The sequence below is a fragment of the Rattus norvegicus genome, chromosome 10, assembly GCF_036323735.1.
Source record: "Rattus norvegicus strain BN/NHsdMcwi chromosome 10, GRCr8, whole genome shotgun sequence".
Lineage (NCBI taxonomy): Eukaryota > Metazoa > Chordata > Mammalia > Rodentia > Muridae > Rattus > Rattus norvegicus.
The window spans coordinates 53705922-53725614 of NC_086028.1; the positions used below are offsets into that span (position 1 = coordinate 53705922).

At 44.3% G+C, this 19693-nt stretch overlaps 1 protein-coding gene across 13 annotated transcripts in view; it reads left to right on the forward strand.

The window, feature by feature from the left end:
* Window positions 1–19693, forward strand: part of Pik3r6 (phosphoinositide-3-kinase, regulatory subunit 6) — a 51293-nt gene that overhangs the window by 3101 nt on the left and 28499 nt on the right. For 10 of the 13 annotated variants that reach the window (XR_005489908.2, XR_005489906.2, XR_005489905.2 and 7 more), the window contains 3 exons: window positions 328–399; window positions 14030–14126; window positions 19591–19674. Coding sequence is in view for 7 of the 13 variants with exons in the window: in XM_039086581.2 (XP_038942509.1) it covers window positions 328–399; window positions 14030–14126; window positions 19591–19674 (253 nt within the window). In the remaining 6 variants the exon portion in view is untranslated. Of the gene's footprint in view, window positions 1–327; window positions 400–14029; window positions 14127–19590; window positions 19675–19693 lie in introns of those variants that run through there. The other 3 variants (NM_001081444.2, XM_039086577.2, XM_039086578.2) reach the window with 3 other exon arrangements.

Consider the following 19693-nt stretch of genomic DNA (forward strand, 5'->3'; position numbering starts at 1 on the left):
GGAAGAAGGGAGGGAGGGAGGGAGACAGGAAAGAAAGGAAGAAAGAAAAAAGAAAGAAAGACAGATACAGGCACAGTGGTATAAACCATTCAGACTTAGATTAGCCTCAGTGGTAGGCTAGGCTAGACCCCAGACAGTGTGAACTAGGATGCAGGCCTCACCACCTGCACCATCCTCATGGTGTTTCCAAGGCATCTGACCACAATGCCTGAAAGGTGCACAAAGGCCAGGTTTCAGTTCCTGTGGTCCCTCAGCATCCAGGACCCTCAGATTCTCTCAGACTCCCTGGGAACAATATTGTTGCCCTCACTGCTCTGTCCCATCCAGGTGCTTCCTTTCAGCCCAGGAGAGACACCCCAAGGAAGTAGGCCTGAGGCCCTTCACAGAGCCAGCAAGGAGGCAAGGTCTTTAGGAATCTTTAAAATTCTGACTGGCCCTGGGAGCTGAGGAGGGTCCTAGAAACTCAGAGCTCTGCCTCGCACTTCCACTTGCCCACGAATCACTTGCTGTGGTTTAAAGATCTGCCCTATAGTCATATGCTGGTGTTTAATTCAAAACAAAACAAAACAAAACAAAACAAAACAAAACAAAACAAAACAAACGTTCTATTGTTTGTTATGCGTGATCTGCCCCTGAACTCTGGCGGTGAGAACACTGGTGGGAGAGGCAGCTAGAAGGCTCCATGGAATTGTGAGAGGTGGTGAACGTGGGTGACAGAGGCTCAGCAGGCTATTTCCATCTCTGCTGTCTCCCTGGGCGGGAGGACATGACTTCAGGTCCTAGGGAAACAGAAAGGCTACCTGCACGTTCTCTGCTGTTGCTCCAGGGTCTGGCTTTGCAGGCGGGGTTATATCAGGTGGTCCGTGCATACAGTGTTCTTCTGTGTGCACAGCTGGGCACAGGAGATGCAGTTGGAATGCATGGGGCTGTGAGGCCTAGTGAGGCCTAGTGAGGCCTAGTGAGGCCTAGTGAGGCCTAGCTCTTCCCAGAGCTTCAGCACTGATCCCAGCCCAGCAGCTCCGAGCTTCCTCCAGCAAGGCCCAGGATTCCCATTTGCTCTTCCCACCTGTTTCACCCTCAGGGCTGTGGCCTGCTCCAACCCTGCCCCAAGAGCTGTTCCTTGCTAATATTCTTGACTTAAGGGAAAGCTCCCTGGGTCCCTGGGTCCCTGGGTCCCTCCTCCCTTATTTCATTCCTTTGTTTATTTATTTAATTTTTGTCTCTAATCTCATGTCTCTGTCAAAAATAATGAAGGGTCTTCTGTTTAATTACTTTGTGTGTGTGTGTGTATGTGTGTGTGTGTGTGTGTGTGTGTGTGTGTGTGTAACACCTGGATGGAGGTCCACCTGTGGGTCCCAAGGATCAAACTCAAGTCATCAGGCTTGGCTGCAAGCACCTTTACCCACAGAGTCATCTCACTGGTCCCAAGAATGGTGAAGGATCTTACAAGTTAGTTACAAGTTAGTCTGCCACTGGAGGGTGCTACAGAAAGCCATCAGATGAGAGGGGGGAGAGGGAGAAAGAGAGAGGGAAAGGAAGGAAGGAGGAAGGAAAGAAGAGGAAGAAACTCATTAAGAGAATAAATGTATTTCAGCACAGGAAACACCAAGGATATGATGGGGTTGATTCGCTTGATCTCATCACCTCATATCGCACACATATAATGTAACTTTGTGACTGGTAAGTGTACATTATTGCAAACTGTCCATCGATGACTAAAGACTGTAAATGGAATACATCGAAACATAAACCAAGACTTCAACCCTCCTTCACTCTGGGACCTCGCGTTTTTCCTTTCTAACTTCACTTTATTGCACTTATCGAACAATATATGATTTAATTATTTAGTTTGTTGCCCATGCCCCCCACCCTCATTTCAAGTTTTATTGGCTGTACAGACAGTGTTCCGTGAGTGGATGGATCCACCTACCTATTTCATTTCAATGGAACATCCTTTCCCCTGCTAGTGGGATTGAGCCTAGGGCCTCAAACAAGCTAGACAAGTGCTCTCCTACTGACCTGTATCCCCAGCCCACTTTACTTTTCCCTTTGAGACAAGGTCTCACCTTGAATTCATCCTGTAGCCCTGGCAAGCCTTGAACTTAGGGTCCTCCTGCTTAGGCCTCCGTGACAGTTTGTGCTATATCTGAGCCACTTGACCCAGCAAAGATTCCATTTCTGTGCTTGTTTATAGGATGGTTCTGGCACATAAGGAGAGACGGTCAAGGGTGATTCAGTGTGTGAAACAGAGGATGGATGTTGTGGGGTACAAAAGGTCAGAGCCCATAATACCTGCCCTAGGCCACATCTGCTGGGATTCTCCCTAGCTTTGTCTTGCTGTCTGTCCTGGGGCACTGCATCCTTTCAGTCTGGGGGAACTAGGAGACAGCAGGACTGTAAGCAGAGCTCTGACATGTCCTTGGCTGCTCAGTGTTTTGCACGTGCTTTGTGACATGACTGTAGCTAGACACTGCAACCTGAGTTGTCCGCGATGGAGCCTGCGTCAGATCGGCCATCAGCGCCATTGGACACCACGTGAATGTGGCAAAGCACAGAGTCCTTCCCCGCACTGTGTCCACCTTCCCACTCTGTAGAGCTACAGTCGTTTTTGTCAGTGCTCTTAGCACCAGTGCCGATCTGTTTTCTGAGCCATTTGGTGTGCCAGCCATGCCCAGCAGACTTGCCTGTCTCTGAGCTGTGTGGGGATGGTGACACTGTCTTGTTTTCCAAAAGCACCGGGCTTTTAAGTTTTTGGTAAAGGGACCTTCAATGTGGCCTAAGCAATGTGACATAATGTTAGAGTGCTGTACAAAAGAGAATTCCTGCCCTGGAGGAGTAGCACTCTAGTGGAGGCAACCCGATGGTTAACAAACTCAGTGTAATAAATCAGGTGCTATGTGGTAATACTGAGTGACCATTGATGCTGGCGGATGATGTACGCAGACTCCATGGGGGTCCTTGTGCCAGCCTGTCAGGCAGTGTGTGGCTACCTTAGCTTTCTTAATTCCTCTCTTTCTCTCTTTCCTTCCTTCCACCTTCCTTTCTTCTCTCTCTCTCTCTCTCTCTCTCTCTCTCTCTCTCTCTCTCTCTCTCTCTCTCTCTTTCTGGTAGGGTCTCACTGTGTAGACCAGGCTAGCCTTAAACCTTAAACTCACAGGGCTCCACCTGCCTCTGCTCCATGCTGAGGCTGATATTAGAGGCATACAGGACTTGCCCCATTTATTGCTGTTTTAAGTACTGAGACCTAAGTCACTGACACAGCTCTTGCGAGGCCATGCGTCCTCGTTAAGAACCAAGCATGTATCAAGCATGAGCCAGCGGTCCTTGGTAGTGGTACTGCTCTGCCAAGGCCTCTGTATGGCGAATGTGACGGGTGGGAGGCACTGAGACCCCAGGGAGCGCATGGCTTTCAATGGGAACAGTCCTCCTTCAACGCCACCTGATGGTTGGCATGTGGAACTATGGGCCCAGTGTCCTCAGGTCTGTCCAGTTCCTTATTTTAAGTAAAAGTTCAAATTTTGATGTATATGTTGTCTGGCTTTTCAGGGCTGACTGCAGATGCATTTCTTTGCAAAAGCTGTGGGAAGTTTCTGGGGGAAGGAAATGGAATGGACCAGAGGGTAACTGAGAAAGGTGCTTCCTTTTCATGTTAGAGCCATTTGTGCCTTCAGATTTTTGAAGACATGCAGGGATTTTATTGTAAAGAGCGATTTAAAAAAAAAGAAAAAGAAAGAAAAAGAAAAAAAAGGGGGGTTGGGGATTTAGCTCAGTGGTAGAGCGCTTGCCTAGCAAGCGCAAGGCCCTGGGTTCGGTCCCCAGCTCCAAAAGAAAAAGAAAAAATTTTTTTAAAAAAAGGTATTCGCTTATTTTTATTGGGTATTTTATGTATTTACATTTCAAATGTTATCCCCTTTCCACCCTCTCCCATCCCCCTCCCCCATCCCCCTGCTTCTATGAAGATGCTCTCACTCCCACCTCACTGCCCTGGCATTACACTACACTGGGAGAATGAGCCTTCACAGGACCAAGGGCTCTCCTATCATTGATGCCAGACAATGCCATCCTCTGCTACATATTGACTGGAGTCATAGGTCCCTCCATATATACTCATTGGTTAGTGGTTTAGTCTCTGGGAGCTCTGGGGGCTCTGGTTAGTTGATACTGTTGTTCTTCCTATGGAGTTGCAAACCCTTCATCTCCTTCAGTCTTTTCTCTAACTCCTCCATTTGAGTCCCTGGACTCAGTCCAATGGTTAGCTGCAACCATCCGTATCTGTATTAGTAGGGCTCTGGCAGAGCCTCTCAGGGGACACCCATATCTGGCTCCTGTCGGCATGCACTTCTTGGCATCAGCAATAATGACTGGGTTTGGTGGCTGCATATGGGATGGATCCTCAGGTGGGGCAGTCTCTGGATGACCTTTTTTTCAGTCCCTACTCCATTCTTTGTCTCTGTATTTCCTCCTGTGATTATTTTGTTCCCCCTTCAAAGAAGGACTGAAGCATCCATAGAAAGTGATTTTTAACCATTAACTAAGAAAGGTTCCCCCATCACCACCACATGAGTCTATGAAGAGAGGGAGTTGATTAGGCACCATTGAGGTCAAGCTGCCGTGGAGAAACAGCCAATAGGACGTGAACAGATGGGCAAGAAAGTGCCACCTTTCGAGGATTGATCGGTTCATGTGGCTATGGAGACTAAGGAGTCCCTCGACAAGCCAAAAACCAAGAAAATCTCACGTTGTAGTTACAGTCTGGCTCCAAAGACCCAGGGAGCAAGGAAGCTTGTGGTATGAGTTTTTATCGGAACGAGGCTTTGAAGACCAGGAGTACTGATGTCAAGAGCAGAGATGTTGGACTTCTAGGTCAGATAGCAAGAACAAATTCATCCTACCTCTGGCATTTGGTTCTGTTTAGGCTATCAAGGGATTAGATGCTGCTCAGCCACATGAGTGAGGGCAGGTCTTCTTTACTGAGTCCATTGAGTAAAGGGCTAATCTCTTCCAGAAATACCCTACTATGGTTTAGATCTTGAATGTCCCCCAGAGTCTCATGCAATAAAGGTTTGGACCTCAGGGTGTGCTATTGGGATATGGCAGAACCTGTAAGAGATGGGGCCTAATGAGAAGGATTGAGTTCATTAGAGGCACGCTGAGAAGGGAAGTGTGGCACCCTGGATATCTTCTCTCTCCGCCTTCTCCCAGGTCTTGCTAGGTAATTCAAGCTAACCTCAAACTCGTGCTCTCCCTGTCGTAGCCTCCTAAGTGCTGGGACTGCAGGTATGCTCCACCAGACACTGCCACTTCCTCTTTATCTCTTGTTATCTGGATTGTGAAGTTAGTGGTTTTGCTTCAGCCATTATGTGCTGCCTCACCCAAAGCATCGGGGCAATGGTCATGGGCTGAAACTTCCCAAATTGCTAGATAAATTAGACCTTTCCTACTCATAAGTTAATATCCTCAGGTACTTTCTTAAAGTAAGAGAAGACTGACTCAGACCCACCCTCACAGACATACTCAGAAGCAATGTCTTATCAGCACCTGGATTTCCCTTGGCCCAATCAGATTGACAAAAGTTAACCAACACAAATGGGCTGTGGGGGGGGGGGTGAGGTCTGCAAGATATTTTTAGTGGCTAAGTGGTGGGCCAGTGGCTAAGTGGTGGGCTGGGAGTGTGTGAGGCCTGTTTGAAGAGTCTTGAGCAAATAGAGACAAACTGTGGTCATTAAAAAGTTATAGAGTGGGCAAGCAAGATGCCTCAGTGGGTAAATCACACTTACTGAGCAAGTTTGATTTCTGGAACCCATGTGTGAAGAGATACTATGACCACAGCAACCCTTATAGAGAAATACATTTGATTGGGCCTGGCTTTCAGTTTCAGAGGTTTAGTCCATATTCATCACGGCAGTCAGATATGGAGCTGGAGGAGCTGAGAGTTCTACATCTTGACCTGCAGGCAGCAAAAAGAAACTGTGTCTCACTGGGCTTATCTTGAGCACATATCACCGCAAAGTTCACCTCCACAGTGGCATACTTCCTTCAAAAAGGCTACACCTCCTAACAGTGCTATTCTTTATGGCACACAAATGAGTCTGGGGGGCGGGGGCCATGGCTATTCAAAACCATCATAATATGTAAAGGTGGAAGGAGAGACCTGATTCCACAAAGTTGTCTTCTGACCTCCACATGAACTGTTACATGCATACATACACCCCACACAATAATAATAAAGAAAAATTACAAAGGGTAGACCAGTAGTCCTTAATGACAAGGCTGTATCTCAGCCTTGTATCTGTAAATCTTGGCTTCTCATTGACTTGTGACTTGTACTAGGACCTCCCATCCTCATCCCCATAACACAGGTACGATATATATTCATTGTCTACTGGGTATCACTGTTGCTCTGGTAGTGCTTAGTTCACATTCTAATCATTAGCAAAGAAGAAAGGAGGAGGAGGAGGAGGAAGAGGAGAAATTGTGTAATAGGTCTTTGCTAACTTTATGGGTTCTTCTTTGTACCACCCTTTATTACCCACCCCCCAACCACAGTTTCACCCCCTATCACTAGATAGGAGAGATAGAAGGATCTCCATAGTTTGATTTTACCAACGAAGATTGGAGAGACTGATGCTGGTGTGGAAGCCTGCTACCTCAGAGAAAGCACCCAACTGACCCTCCTCCTTAGCTGAAGTCCCATCAGGATTGTCCCTCTCCCACACCAGCTCAAAAAACTTCCTTCAAACTTAATGTCCCTCCCTTCTACTTCCTGTGCATCTCTCTATCTGTCCTCCTCACTCCCTCTTATTCTGTATGTTTTTTCTTAATAATCCTATTTTTAAGATTCCCATCAATTGGTTGCTTGCTCTGCCTCTTGACCTATGCTTGACTTTATTCACTTTTTCTTTTTTTCTTTTTTTTTTTTTTTCTGGAGCTGGGGACCGAACCCAGGGCCTTGCGCTTGCTAGGCAAGCGCTCTACCACTGAGCTAAATCCCCAACCCCATGCTTGACTTTATTTAATCCTGTTTACAACATTCAAGCAGAAAGATGATTGGATTAAAGGTGGATGCTAAGGCTGAGCAGCGCCACAACTAAAAACAGCTCTTTTTTTTTTTTTTTAATAGTAAATAACACAATCTCAGGGTTCACAGTGTGATCAAATATCCTGCAATGGAAAGACAGAGGGAGAGGGAGAGTGACGGGGAGGGGGAAGAGGAGGGGGGAGGGGAAGGGGGAGGGAGTTCTAATCCTTATCAGTTTTGACTATATCCATAGTTTTTCATTTCCTGTGGAGATATAAACAAATCCACGTCCCCAATGCGAAACCTTCGCTGGCCTCCATTCTGATGTTAGACATTCTTATATTATATAGGCTGGTTTAATTTCACATTTTTCTATAACCCAGTGTCTCTTAGCTGCTATGTTCCTTTCTCATTAACATCAGAAAATATAAAGTTAACAAAGCACTACCTAGCCTATCCCTGAATGTCTTTATTCTTCCTTTTTGTTTTTTTTAAAGATGTATTTATTTATTACATATAAGTACACTGTCGCTGTCTTCACACACACCAGAAGAGGGCATCAGATCCCATTACAGATGGTTTGAGCCACCATGTGGTTGCTGAGATTTGAACTCAGGACCTCTGGAAGAGTAGCCAGTCAGTGCTCTTAACCGCTGAACCATCTCTCCAGCTCTCCTTTTTGTTTTATAAGCATTTCCTTTAAGGTGTAATTAGATCTTTCTACAACTGCTTGGCCTGTGGGATTCTCTGGTATACATGTAATGTGCTTTATTTTATAGTATGCAAAAATTGCTTCACCTTAATGGATACACATGTAGGGGCTTTGTCAGTCTTAATTTGTATGACTATGCCCGCAGTAGCCATTACTTCCAATAAATGTGTAATTACAGAATCAGTCTTCTCAGGACTCAGAGCAGTTGCCCATTGAAACTCTGAATATATATCAATGGTGTGGTGTAGAAACATTAGTTTTCCAAATTCTGCAAAATGAAACCCATCTGTCTGCCACCTCTAGGGCTACCTCCAAGAGTTTGGTTACACAAAGAATAAATAGGACATTTTCTTATCATTTGCTTGGCTTGTTGACAAGTGACAGAAAAGGTTTTATTTAAATCTTTAGTGTTAACATGGAGTTTTTTTCATGAAAATTTGAGGCTTCTAACACATTTGCTATTAATAGTTGGTTAATTTTATTCCTTGTGCCCAATGCATCTGGCAAGCCTATATGAGACCAAATACGGGTGATATGCACTGGGTCATTTCTATTTCTGATTGTCTGCGGCTGTATAAACAACAAAGTTAATTCTGAATTATCTGGAATAAAGCCAACACTTTCTGCATGCAGAACACCTCTTTCTGCACATCGAGAGTCAGTAATTATATTAAGAGATTCAGGAAAATCTAGCGATAGCATTAAGAGTTGCAAACAGCTCTGATTTTTGAACTGAAGTATGTGTGGGTTTTGAATTACTTTGCTCATTTTTTTCTGACTTATAACCTGCTATTCCTAACTTATTTGCATGATTATAAATGTAGGCAGTTCAGGAACTGGCGTTCCTTTTACAATACATGAGAGAATCCAATTAGTTATTTTTATAAACTGAAGAGTCTTGCTTTTAGGCTATTAGATGCTCATTTCTCCCTCCCAAATGGTTGCTACAAGCTCTTTGCTGATCTTCATTGATGACATAATCCCAGCATTGCTATAGGGTACTATGGTTTCTGCTGGGTCCATTCCTGATAATTGATGTAGTCCTATTCTACTTTTTTATGATTAAATCAGAAACTTTTTCTATGGAAGCCTTTAATTTTTTTACTTTGTTTGTGTGCTAAGAAAATCCATCCCATTTTCTTCCCTTTGCATAATGAGCCCAGGAGGAGAATTAGTTGAAGGCAAAACAACCAAAATGTAATCAATAAATCCCCATATGCAGCTTGCAGTCTCTGTTCTACTCTCTCACTGCTTCACCTGTTAAACCATCTTGGACTGTTTAAGTCTGAATCTCTTTGTAATGTCTGAAACAAATTACTTAAGTCTCGAGTAGTTGATACAATGGTAGGCCACAGGCAATTAACATCTCTCGTTAATTTTAGAAAATCATTAAGGGTTTTCAGATGATCTCTTCTGATCTGTACCATTTGTGGTTGAATGTCTTTGTTGTTGACTTATTTTTTAACCCAAATGGTTAATAGAACCACCTCTCCGTAGTTTTCTCAAGAGCATTCAATAATCCCAGCATGGCAGAATTCTTTCTGTTTCCTTAAACATTTTCTCTAAAGTATCTGCGTCAGAATCAGCCGACAAAATGTCATCCAGGTAATGATAAATAATGTATTGAGGAAATTGACTATGAAGTATTTCTAGCAGTTGTACAAAATATTGACATGATGTTTAACATTCCCTATTGAAGAACTTTCCACTGATATCTTTTTGCAGGTTGGGCGTTATTATAAGTAGTTACTGTAAAAGCAAACCTTTCCCTATCCTGCTCATGCAAGGGGATAGTAAAAATGCAAACTTTTAAATCAGTTACTATCATGACCCATATATTAGGTAATAAAGAAGGTACAGGAATTCCAAGCTGTAACAAACCAATTGGTTGAATTACTCTATTTGCCACTATTAAATCTGTTAACATTCTCCATTTCCCTGTTCCTTTTTTATAACAAGTATGGGGGTGGAGTTTCACTCTTCTATATGCTGAGCCTCAAGTTGCTCTTGTACTAGCTGCTCAAGTGCCAGTAATTTTTCCTCAGTTAAAGGCCATTGCTCTGTCCACACAGGGTTGTCATTCAACCATTTTAAGGGTAGGGGCTGTGTCCCCACCCCTTATAGATCAATCCCTATTATATTCTGTGTTTGGACAACTGATACAGCCTGGGGTTGTTTTTGATGAACTATATCAACACCTTCCCCGGGATCATCTACCATTTCACCCCTTATTTTATCATGGGCTGTGTCTAGTATTGCAAGAATATTAATCTGAGCACCCCACTGTTGTAAAAGATCCCTTCCCCATAAATGGTGAATAATGGCTTCTTTTTTAAAAAGATGTATTTGTTTTATGTATGTGAGTACACTGTAGCTGTCTTCAGACACATCAGAAGAGGGCATCAGATCCACCATGTAGTTGCTGTGAATTGAACTCAGGAATTGACCTCTGGAAGAGTAGTTAGTGCTGCTGAGCCATTTCTCCCAACCCCAAGTCGTGGCTTCTTTAAGATACTTTACATCTATCATCTCTATAGGATGCCAACCTATCTTGTCATAACCTTGCTCCACACCATTAGCAGGTTTATTCTGTATGCCTACTGGGAAAGCTGATGGTGTTCTGATAACCATGGGCCTCCTCTCCTCCCACCCCTGCAACATGGTTGTTAGAGATCAATCCTTTCTCTAGAAAGGCTGTTTCATCAGATTGTACTTTTGTTTTTTGTTTTGTTTTGTTTTGTTTTGTTTTTTTGTTTTTTTAGGTTTTTCTCTGACCACACCGCACTCTGGCACAGTTTCTTTTCCTCTTTTCCTCAGACTAGAAACTTCCACTCTCTTGCTCAGTCACCAGGACGGAACCCTTTTGTTCTCTCTTTTCCAGTGTGTTTCACTTCCCAATAGCTTCTGCCTCCACTCACAACCTCTCAATTTTCAGCACCAACTCTGCAACCTTCCAGCAAAGAGAGAGTAGAGTGACCCCCTTTTGTCTTCCCATTGCAGCCACTTTTTGTTTCTCAGGCCCCTCCATTTCTACTACAGTTTTTCCAAGTGCTCAGTCATTTTTTTTCAACATTTTAAAAAACAGAACATATGAAGAAGAAGAAAAAAAAATTCCCTCTGGGAACAAAGTGGAGATTATCCCAGTGGTAGCAGCTGCAATAAACTTTTTGCTGGCCTCTTGAAACAAAATACCCTTTTCTTCATCCCTGCTGTATCCTTAACAGTACTTTTAAATCAAATTTGCCATTTTATCCTTAACTTTTGAGACTCATTTTGAGGCTCAAGAAGAGGGAAAGAGGAGGAAGAAGCAGTAGGAGGAGGAGCAGGAGGAGGAGGAGCAGGAGGAAAATAGGGTGCAGGAAAAATCCAGGTGCTGTGACTGAATCAAAGTTTGTAGAAGAGCTGTCCCACGTGGGGTGTTAGAAAATAGCTCTTTGAGGAAGTGACCTTTAAAATGAGTCCTGAAGGCCAGAGAGATGGTTTGGAGGTTAAGAGCAGTTGTTACTCCTATGGAGGACCCAAGTTTGGTTCCTAGCACCTACATCTAGTGGCTTACAACTGTGTAACTCCAGCTCCTGAGGATCTGATCTCAGGCATCTACACACATGTGATACACATAAATTCATACAAGCATACACAAATACACATAAATTTTGAAAATCTTTAAAACAAGACTCACATGTTGAGAAGGAGCCAGCTGCAGGAGAAGCTGGAGGGTAGATGCTTCAGGCAGAAGTGTGCGAGGGTCCTGAAGTAAGACAGAGTTTAGTGGGAACGGCCCAGTAGGTGGAAACCTGGTGATGTGAGAGAAGAGAGGATGCTGGAGACGAGCACTGGAGCCATTATCAGGCAGCCTTCAGAGAGAACAAGGAGTGTGGGATTTGCAGAAAGATCAAAAAGAATACACAGGGGACTTTAATCAAAGGACTGCCAGGGCAAGAATGTTGCCCTGTACTCTGTTTTATGAGCTCATCATGGTTTAGAGAAAGATGCCAGGCCAGGGAGATGGCTTCACAGCTGCTTACTGTTCTTGAAAGAACCCATGTCTGGTTCTTCGTACCCACACTGGGTCACTCACAACCCCTCCTATAACTCCAGCTCCAGGGGATCTGATATCTTTTCTGGATTCTATGGGTTTTGCACTCAGGTGCACAGCCCATCCTTCCTCCATATGTACACTAAAAATAAACCTTTAAAAAACACTTTTTTTGTTTTTGGTTCTTTTTTTCGGAGCTGGGGACCGAACCCAGGGCCTTGCGCTTCCTAGATAAGCGCTCTACCACTGAGCTAAATCCCCAGCCCCTAAAAAACACTTTTAAAGAAATATACTTATTTATACATTTCAAGAATTTTCAAAAGTTATACTTACGGTTTTTTATTTCAAGTTTACTTATATTAGGATCTGTGAACTTACTTTGTAATTTTTTATTACCTTAAATTTGTTAAGGTTTGCACAACCTGTTCATGACCTATCCTGCTGGACATACTGTGAAGATTTTAAAATAATTTTCATACAGTGGTTATTGTTTATAAGGTTCTGCAGATGTTAATTAACCTCATTTGATTGATACTGTTATTTAATGCTATTTGATGTCTCTATGATCTTTCTTGAAGAAATGCATTTTAATTTTACCTTATTTTTATGATTTCTTCTTTAATGTATAAGTGTTTTTCTTGTATGTTATACATGTGCACCACCTGTATACCTTGTGTTCCTGTAACTGGATTTACAAACAATATGAGTTGGTATGTGGGTACTGGGAATTGAATTCAGGTCTTCTGCAAGAGCAGTCAGTGTTCTTAGCCACTGAGCCATGTCTCTGCCCCAATATCTCTATATTTCTGTTGATTTTTCTTCTCCTTGACTAGCTGTTACTGAGAGAGACATGCTGACATTTCCAACTATAATAACTATAATAGTGGATTTTTCCATTTATGCTTTAATCTTACTAGGTATTCTTTCATGAATTTTGAAGCCACACAGGTATATGCACACACACACACACACACACACACACACACACACACACACACACACGACTATATACATCTCCCTCATTAATTGAATCTTTATCATTTTATAATGTCTCTCATTATTCCCAGTGAATTTCTTCTTCTGATATGTACTTTGTCTTATATTCACATAGCCACCTAAACTCCTTAACTGTATTTTTCTTCTCATTTTCATGATATATCTTTCTGTTCATTTTTTGCTTATTTAAACTCTTATTTAAATTTGAAGCGAATTTATTGTAGCCTGCATAGAATTAACTCTGCTTACCATTATGTCATGCAAGCTAGGTGTGGTACACTCTTCCAGTCACTGTACTTGGAAGGCAGAGGCAGGAAGATTGCTGCAAATTTGAGGTCAGCCTGGTATACATAATTAGCTGGGGGTCAGTCAGAGCTCTGTAGTGAGACCCTACCTTTTCTTCACGCTATCCCTTCTGGCAACCTTCTCTTGGTGAGTTTAGGCCATTTACATTTAATGTAGTTATTGTTGCATCTGGAAGTCTGCCATTTTATTAAGACTCTAGTAGTGTGTTCTTTGTTGTTGCTCCTCTGACAGAAAAGGTGTCAGATTCCTCTCCAGTCCTTAGGACCACAGACCCTGTACTTAGAGAGATGTGCTTCCCTTCTTCTGACTCCTTGGCATCTTCAAGCTGCCATTTCCAGCACCACTGCTCCAAGTGTTGCTTGAGTCCCTGGGGTTACAGCAGAAAATGGAAAAGGGAGAGGGACTTCCCCATCTCCCCAGTTTAAAGAGCTCTTTTCTGCAGCTCAGACAAAAAACAGAAGGCTCTTTTTTACTTTTAAGGTGTGTGTGTGTGTGTGTGTGTGTGTGTGTGTGTGTGTGTGTGTGCTCTCACGTGTGTGCATGTGAGTGCAGCTGTCCATGGAGCGAGCCCATTGGATCCCCTAGAGCCTGGCTTGTTATCGGTGGTTGTGAGTTGTCCGCTATGGGTGCCAGAACTCTGGTCCTGTGAAAGAGCAGTACATGCTTTTAACTCCTGAGTCATCTCTCAGGTGTCCCCACCCTCACTCCAGCCCCAATGCTTAATTTAACTTCTTTCTTAGACTGCTAGTTATGGAAGAATGAGAAAAGCAGAAATCTTGTTACTAGATCATTTTACTTGAGTTCTGGTTCCCTTCTACCCTCTTCCTGATACTATTTACTGTTTAGAATGCTCACGTAGCTGCCCCACGTCTCGCAGCTGGCGTTTTCAGCTGCAGCTGGTGGGCAGGTGTCTTGGATGTACTTTCCTATGCACACTAACAGGCTGCATCTTATTTTGCAGAACAATCTCTGTGTAGAAACCACCATTCTGCTTTCCACTCTGCTGCTTGAGACAACCACATCCTTCCCTTACAGGACAGGCTCCATGGAGAGCTCAGGTCAGTGTGTGGGGGTGGGGGAGGGTGTGTCCAGAAGGCCAGGCTGCTCAGTGAGAAAATATTTTGTACACCTATGAATCAGTCAAGGAATGCTAGCTGATGTTAACAAGCGACCCCAAGTATCCAAATAACACTGCAATACTCATTTCACACTTAATCACACACCAATCTGGGCTCTAAGCAGCCTTCTGGTATCTGAGGATTCCATTGGTCAAAATTTTTTGCACTACTCTTCTCTAACTGCTAGGGAGTCTGGGAAATGTAGTCTTCCTATCTACCTCGATTTGATGAACATTTAGCATTGCCTTGAAATGTTAATAATAACTAATTGTACCAGGCAGTGATGGTGCACACTTTTTATCCCAGTACTTGGGAGGCAGAGGCATGTAGATCTCTATGAGTTTGAGGCCAGTCTGGTCTACAGAGTAACCAGGACAGCAAAGAAACTCTGTCTTGAAAAATCCAAAATGATGATGATGAGGTGGTGGTGGTGGTGGTGGTGGTGGTGGTGGTGGTGGTGGTGGTGGTGGTGGTGGTGATACTTGTAATATCCAGCAACACCAAGATCAGGAATGAGTTCTTCCCCTGTGAAGCTGGGCTTACAAGGCCTGGGCACTGGGAAGAGACAGTGCTGATCCTTCTATTTGGCTGGGGCCTCCTGAAGTAGCTGACTAGGCTTGTATGGCCTAAAGGGAGATGGAGGCTTCTTTGCAGGACATTCCTGTGCTCTGGGCAAAGTTGATTCAGGAAATTTACACGTGGCAGCCAAAGACACAGTGTTGGTGCTCAGGTGCCCTTTTCCCTGAGGCTCCATAACACTTTCTCTCCCTTGGTCTTGAGAAATCTCACCTCCTTGAACTGAGAACATTACCTTTCCCTCTGTCTCTGTTTTGGGCAACCCAGGTCAGTTCGTTTAAAAACTGGGATCTCCGTGGTCAGGCAAGGAATAGAGACCAGTGAAGATAGGAAAGGTGGGTTGGGAAAAAGACGCCATGCTGCATCCTGGGTCAGCCGTTTCCCAGCGCCTGCCCATCATCCCACATCAGAAAGACTCACAGAAGAGTGAATGACTTCCTGATTCCTAATTCTGCTCCACAAGCCTGAGCAGGCCGTGTCAGCAAGCCAGCAGAGGACCAAAGCACGAGTCTGTTCTGGCTTCCAGAACAGCATTTGTCTGAGATTGTCTTCAGAACCTATTGGAAACTTCTGTTTTTCTCTGAAACATGGAGATGGAGGTGTGGGGGCAGGCAGAGGCAGAAACAGATCAGGATTGTCACTGGTTTAAATCTCTTCATGTAGCCAAAGGACAAAGGGGGAGCAGAAGGAAGGGAAGAAAGGAGGGAGGGGAAGAGACAAGGGAGGGGGTAAAAAAAAAGGACTAAAAGTTAAAGTGAGAGAAGTCAGGAGGGAGCCATGGAAAGACAGAACACAGCAGGGAGGGAGGGAGGAGAGAGGGGAAGGAAGAAGGGAGAAGCAAGGACAAAAGGACATAAAGAAGGGAGGGGAGGGGCTGGGGATTTAGCTCAGTGGTAGAGCGCTTACCTAGGAAGCGCAAGGCCCTGGGTTCGGTCCCCGGCTCCGAAAAAAAGAACCAAAAAAAAAAAAAAAAAGAAGGGAGGGGAGGGAGGAAGACAAACAATTAATTTACTAATAACTCACCTTGCATTATGTTCATTAAATCTTCATGCAAGGTCAGGTGCTAGATGACAGGCAGGTTGGAGCAATTGTCATGACAGACTAAGTGACTTCCTGGCCAATTTGGAGAGATGGGCCATGCTCAGCAGAGTGTCTAGGTGGGTAGACATGGCTGTCATGTTCTGTGATCCTTCAGGTTGGAGGAAGCTGGAAAATAGGTTGTGACAGTGACAAGTGCCTCACAGGGATGAGTGAGAGTTGAGAGGAAAGTGGGGTCTTCAGAGATGACAATTATCCTCTGGCTAATGGGTCTACCTCACAGTCATTGAGCAGGACTGCCTGATGACTAGAGCACGGGATACCTTGGCTTTAATGGTTTAACCAGAGCTACCATCTCTGATGTTTACATATGTAGCCTCTATCCTTGTAAAGGAATTAGAGACAATTAAGGTATCCATTTAGTAAAACACAAAGCGGAGGCTGCAAAGAGGAAGCAGGAAGTGAGGTCCTGGCCCCTTGACATGGAACTGGACTCTAATTCAGCTGTGACTTTCCTGGCAGCCAAGTCAAAAAGGGAAGCCCTGAGGTATGTAGTTTGTGTTGCCTGGTGACTAGAGAAGACAAATTACTTGTGTATAGAAACACTCCTGGATGGCAGTTACTGCAAGGGAAATCTGTCCTTGTGGGGAGCACTTCCCAGACTTCCTATCCTCGTCTAGATCCTCCAAGAAGTGGACACCAAGATGTGTAGGGATTTGCTCAAGGAAACACCTGCAAGGCAGGAGGCAGAGAGCAGGAAGGAGAGGTTGGCTTGCTGGGGGGTGGTGCGTGCATGCGTGCATACATGTGTGTGTGTTAGGTAAAGAGGACTCCAGAGAGCCATTCCAGAGTGTGTTACTGCTGGTGGAACCTAGAGCCAAAATTAGCCATCAAAGTAGGTCTTCCTGGGAGCAGCTGTGAAAAGCAGGGGTGAGCTCTGTATGGGTGGCAGCAAGCCCAGGGCTTCACAGTGAGAGCAGGGAGACACATTTTCAAGGCTGCCTCACTTCATTAAGTCACTTACAAGTTCACCATCTTTACCCTTCTGCTAGGCCAACACACCCTCATTAAAGAAAACAGATTCACCCTGACTCTTGTCAAAATGGCAAAGAGCGCTTTCTTCACAGCTGGCAGTGGAGAGAAAGCAGACTCAAGATCCCTGGAATTCCCAGCCTAGGAGCAGAGCAAGGACTGAGGAGGTGGAAACTTCCCGAGACTTAGCAAGGTTCTTACCAGAGGCAGGCCGAAGGTATCAAGGATCATACAAGGGCGGGGACTCTCTCTGAGCTGACTTGCCAACCTTCTTGATGAAACTGGGATGAACAAGCCAGAGTGAGGACAGAGGCTAAGATTACCCAGAAGAGAAGAGACCTGGGGGAGCCTGAGACTGAGTGGAGCAATGTCACTGACACATTTGGGACAGAGTAAGGAAAGCTGTCGCCATTAGGAACAGTATTTATATGCTTTTTTAAAAACAGAGTTAGGGGGCTGGAGGGATGGCTCAGTGGTTAAGAGCACTGGCTGCTCTTCCTGAGATCCTGAGTTCAACTCCCAGCAACCACATGGTGGCTCACAACCATCTGTAATGGGAAATGATGCCTTCTTCTGGTGTGTCTGAAGACAGCTACAGTGTACTTATATATACAAAATAAATAAATCTTTTTTTAAAAATAGAGTTAGTATTTAATAGAGATATTGTATAGCAATCTACAAGAAAGAACTCAGAAAGAAAGACAAGACGCCCCCTGGAGCATGGGTATGAGATTCTCCAAAACAGCCCCACTCTACTGTAGAATTTTGGTGGCTTTGAAGGTCCTTATGGTGACAAAGGGCCCTGGGTGCACACCAGGTGGGTCCTGAGGAGCTCTTGAAGGGCTACAGTTAATACGATCATCCAATAAGATCTCCATCTGGGTCACTGGGATTAGGACTTTTTCACCTGTAGACAAAGTTAATAGTTTTATTTGAGACTCTCAGGCTATGGCTGGAGAGGGGAGTAAAGTTCACCCAAGGTCAAACATATCAGGTCCTAAGTCCAGGTCATTACTGTTTCAACAGAAAGTATGTGTATGAGAAAGAAACATGGGTGTGTATGGACAGCTTTTTTTTTTTTTAAAGATTTATTTTATTTATTTTATGTACAGCATTCTGCCTGCATATGTGACTGCAGGCCAGAAGAGGGCACCAGATCTCATTACAGATGGTTGTGAGCCACCATGTGGTTGCTGGGATTTGAACTCAGGACCTCTGGAAGAGCAGTCAGTGCTCTTAACCGCTGAGCCATCTCTCCAGCCCTATGGACAGCTTTTCAGTCAACAGTACTGCTGTTGACAGTAGATTCTTGTTTCTTAGATCTAGGTAGACTTCGGGGTAAGGGCTCCTCCTCATCCTCACGTCCCTATCATTTTCTCTGTCTTTCTCTTCTGCCTCACATCCCTCCCTCAGACTCTGATCTCCCAATCGTAAGGGTTGTAGATGCCCCCCACAAAATGTGTCTTCTATGACTTTGTCCATGCTGAACAAGAGTGTAGACCCTATCTATCTAGAGACCAGAGGTCCTGACCTTGGCTGAAGGGATGGCTCAGTAGATAGAGAGCCTGAAGGCCTAGTGACCTTAGTTCATCTCCAGAAGCCATGATAGAAGCTTAAACAGACTCCTGGAGGTTAACCTCTGACCTACACATACCCACCATGACACACATGTGCCTACTCCTCTCTCTCTCTCTCTCTCTCTCTCTCTCTCTCTCTCTCTCTCTCTCTCACACACACACACACACACACACACACACACACACACACACACACGCACACACACTTGCGAACACACATAAACATGTACATACAGTAATACAATAAAATCACACATTGAGGAAAGAATTTATGTCTTAACCTGTCTTATGTGACTAATGTAAAGGGAACCTGAGAGAATCTGGGGTTGGAGGCTGGCAGGCCATCATTTGAAGGGAATCCAGATTTTGGATGTTATCATCTGTTGGAGCTCTATCTCCATCAACACTTCAAGGGAATCCTGAGTGAGTCACAGGGGTGAGGTAGGAATGATAAAGCAGGACACTCAACTCCTCCTCTGGCCTCTGTACACATGTGCATGGGTGCACATACCTAAACACACATGTGCATACATATATGCGCACATGCCTACATACATCCATATCCACATGCATATGACCACACACTTATACACACACATATATATATGCATATGCCCTCCCCACACACACACCAATTTTTTTAAAGTTATTACAACATAAGCACTACTATACTAAAATAGTTTAGCTGGTAATCAAGATGGCTGCTAATGACTAATGGATAAGTAGATAGTATATTACATATATTCTGGAAAGAAAGATATTTTGAATCTCAGGCCATACAGAGGAGGATAGTGTGAAATTTTACCATGCTCCTCTGAACAACAAACAATTTAAAACTTGTACATTATTTCTAGAATTTCCATTTAATATGTTAAAGCCATAGTTGTTGATGGATAGTTGAAACCACAAAAAAGTGAAGTCTCAGGTAAGAGGGGACTGGATTGCCATATGCGTCCACTTTGGAAAGTTCTGGTTTTACAAAGAGCACAGAAATACTGATGGAAATACTATCTTCCAGCTCAGAGCAGTGTGCTGGCTGCCAACTCTTGATGATTGCTTCCAGGCACCTGCGAGGTTTATGGGAAGGCTAAGAATATTCTCCAGAGAATAAAGGTTGGGCAGCAGTAAGCCAGATGGGCTGAGGAGCGCAGCTCCTGACCTCGAGGTTCCCTCACTTTCAGATGTGGAGCTGGACTTCCAGAGGAGTGTACAGGCTGTGCTGCGAGAGCTCAACACCCCAAACCCAGCCCTCCAGAGTAATCAGGGTAAGAGCTGGAGCAGAAT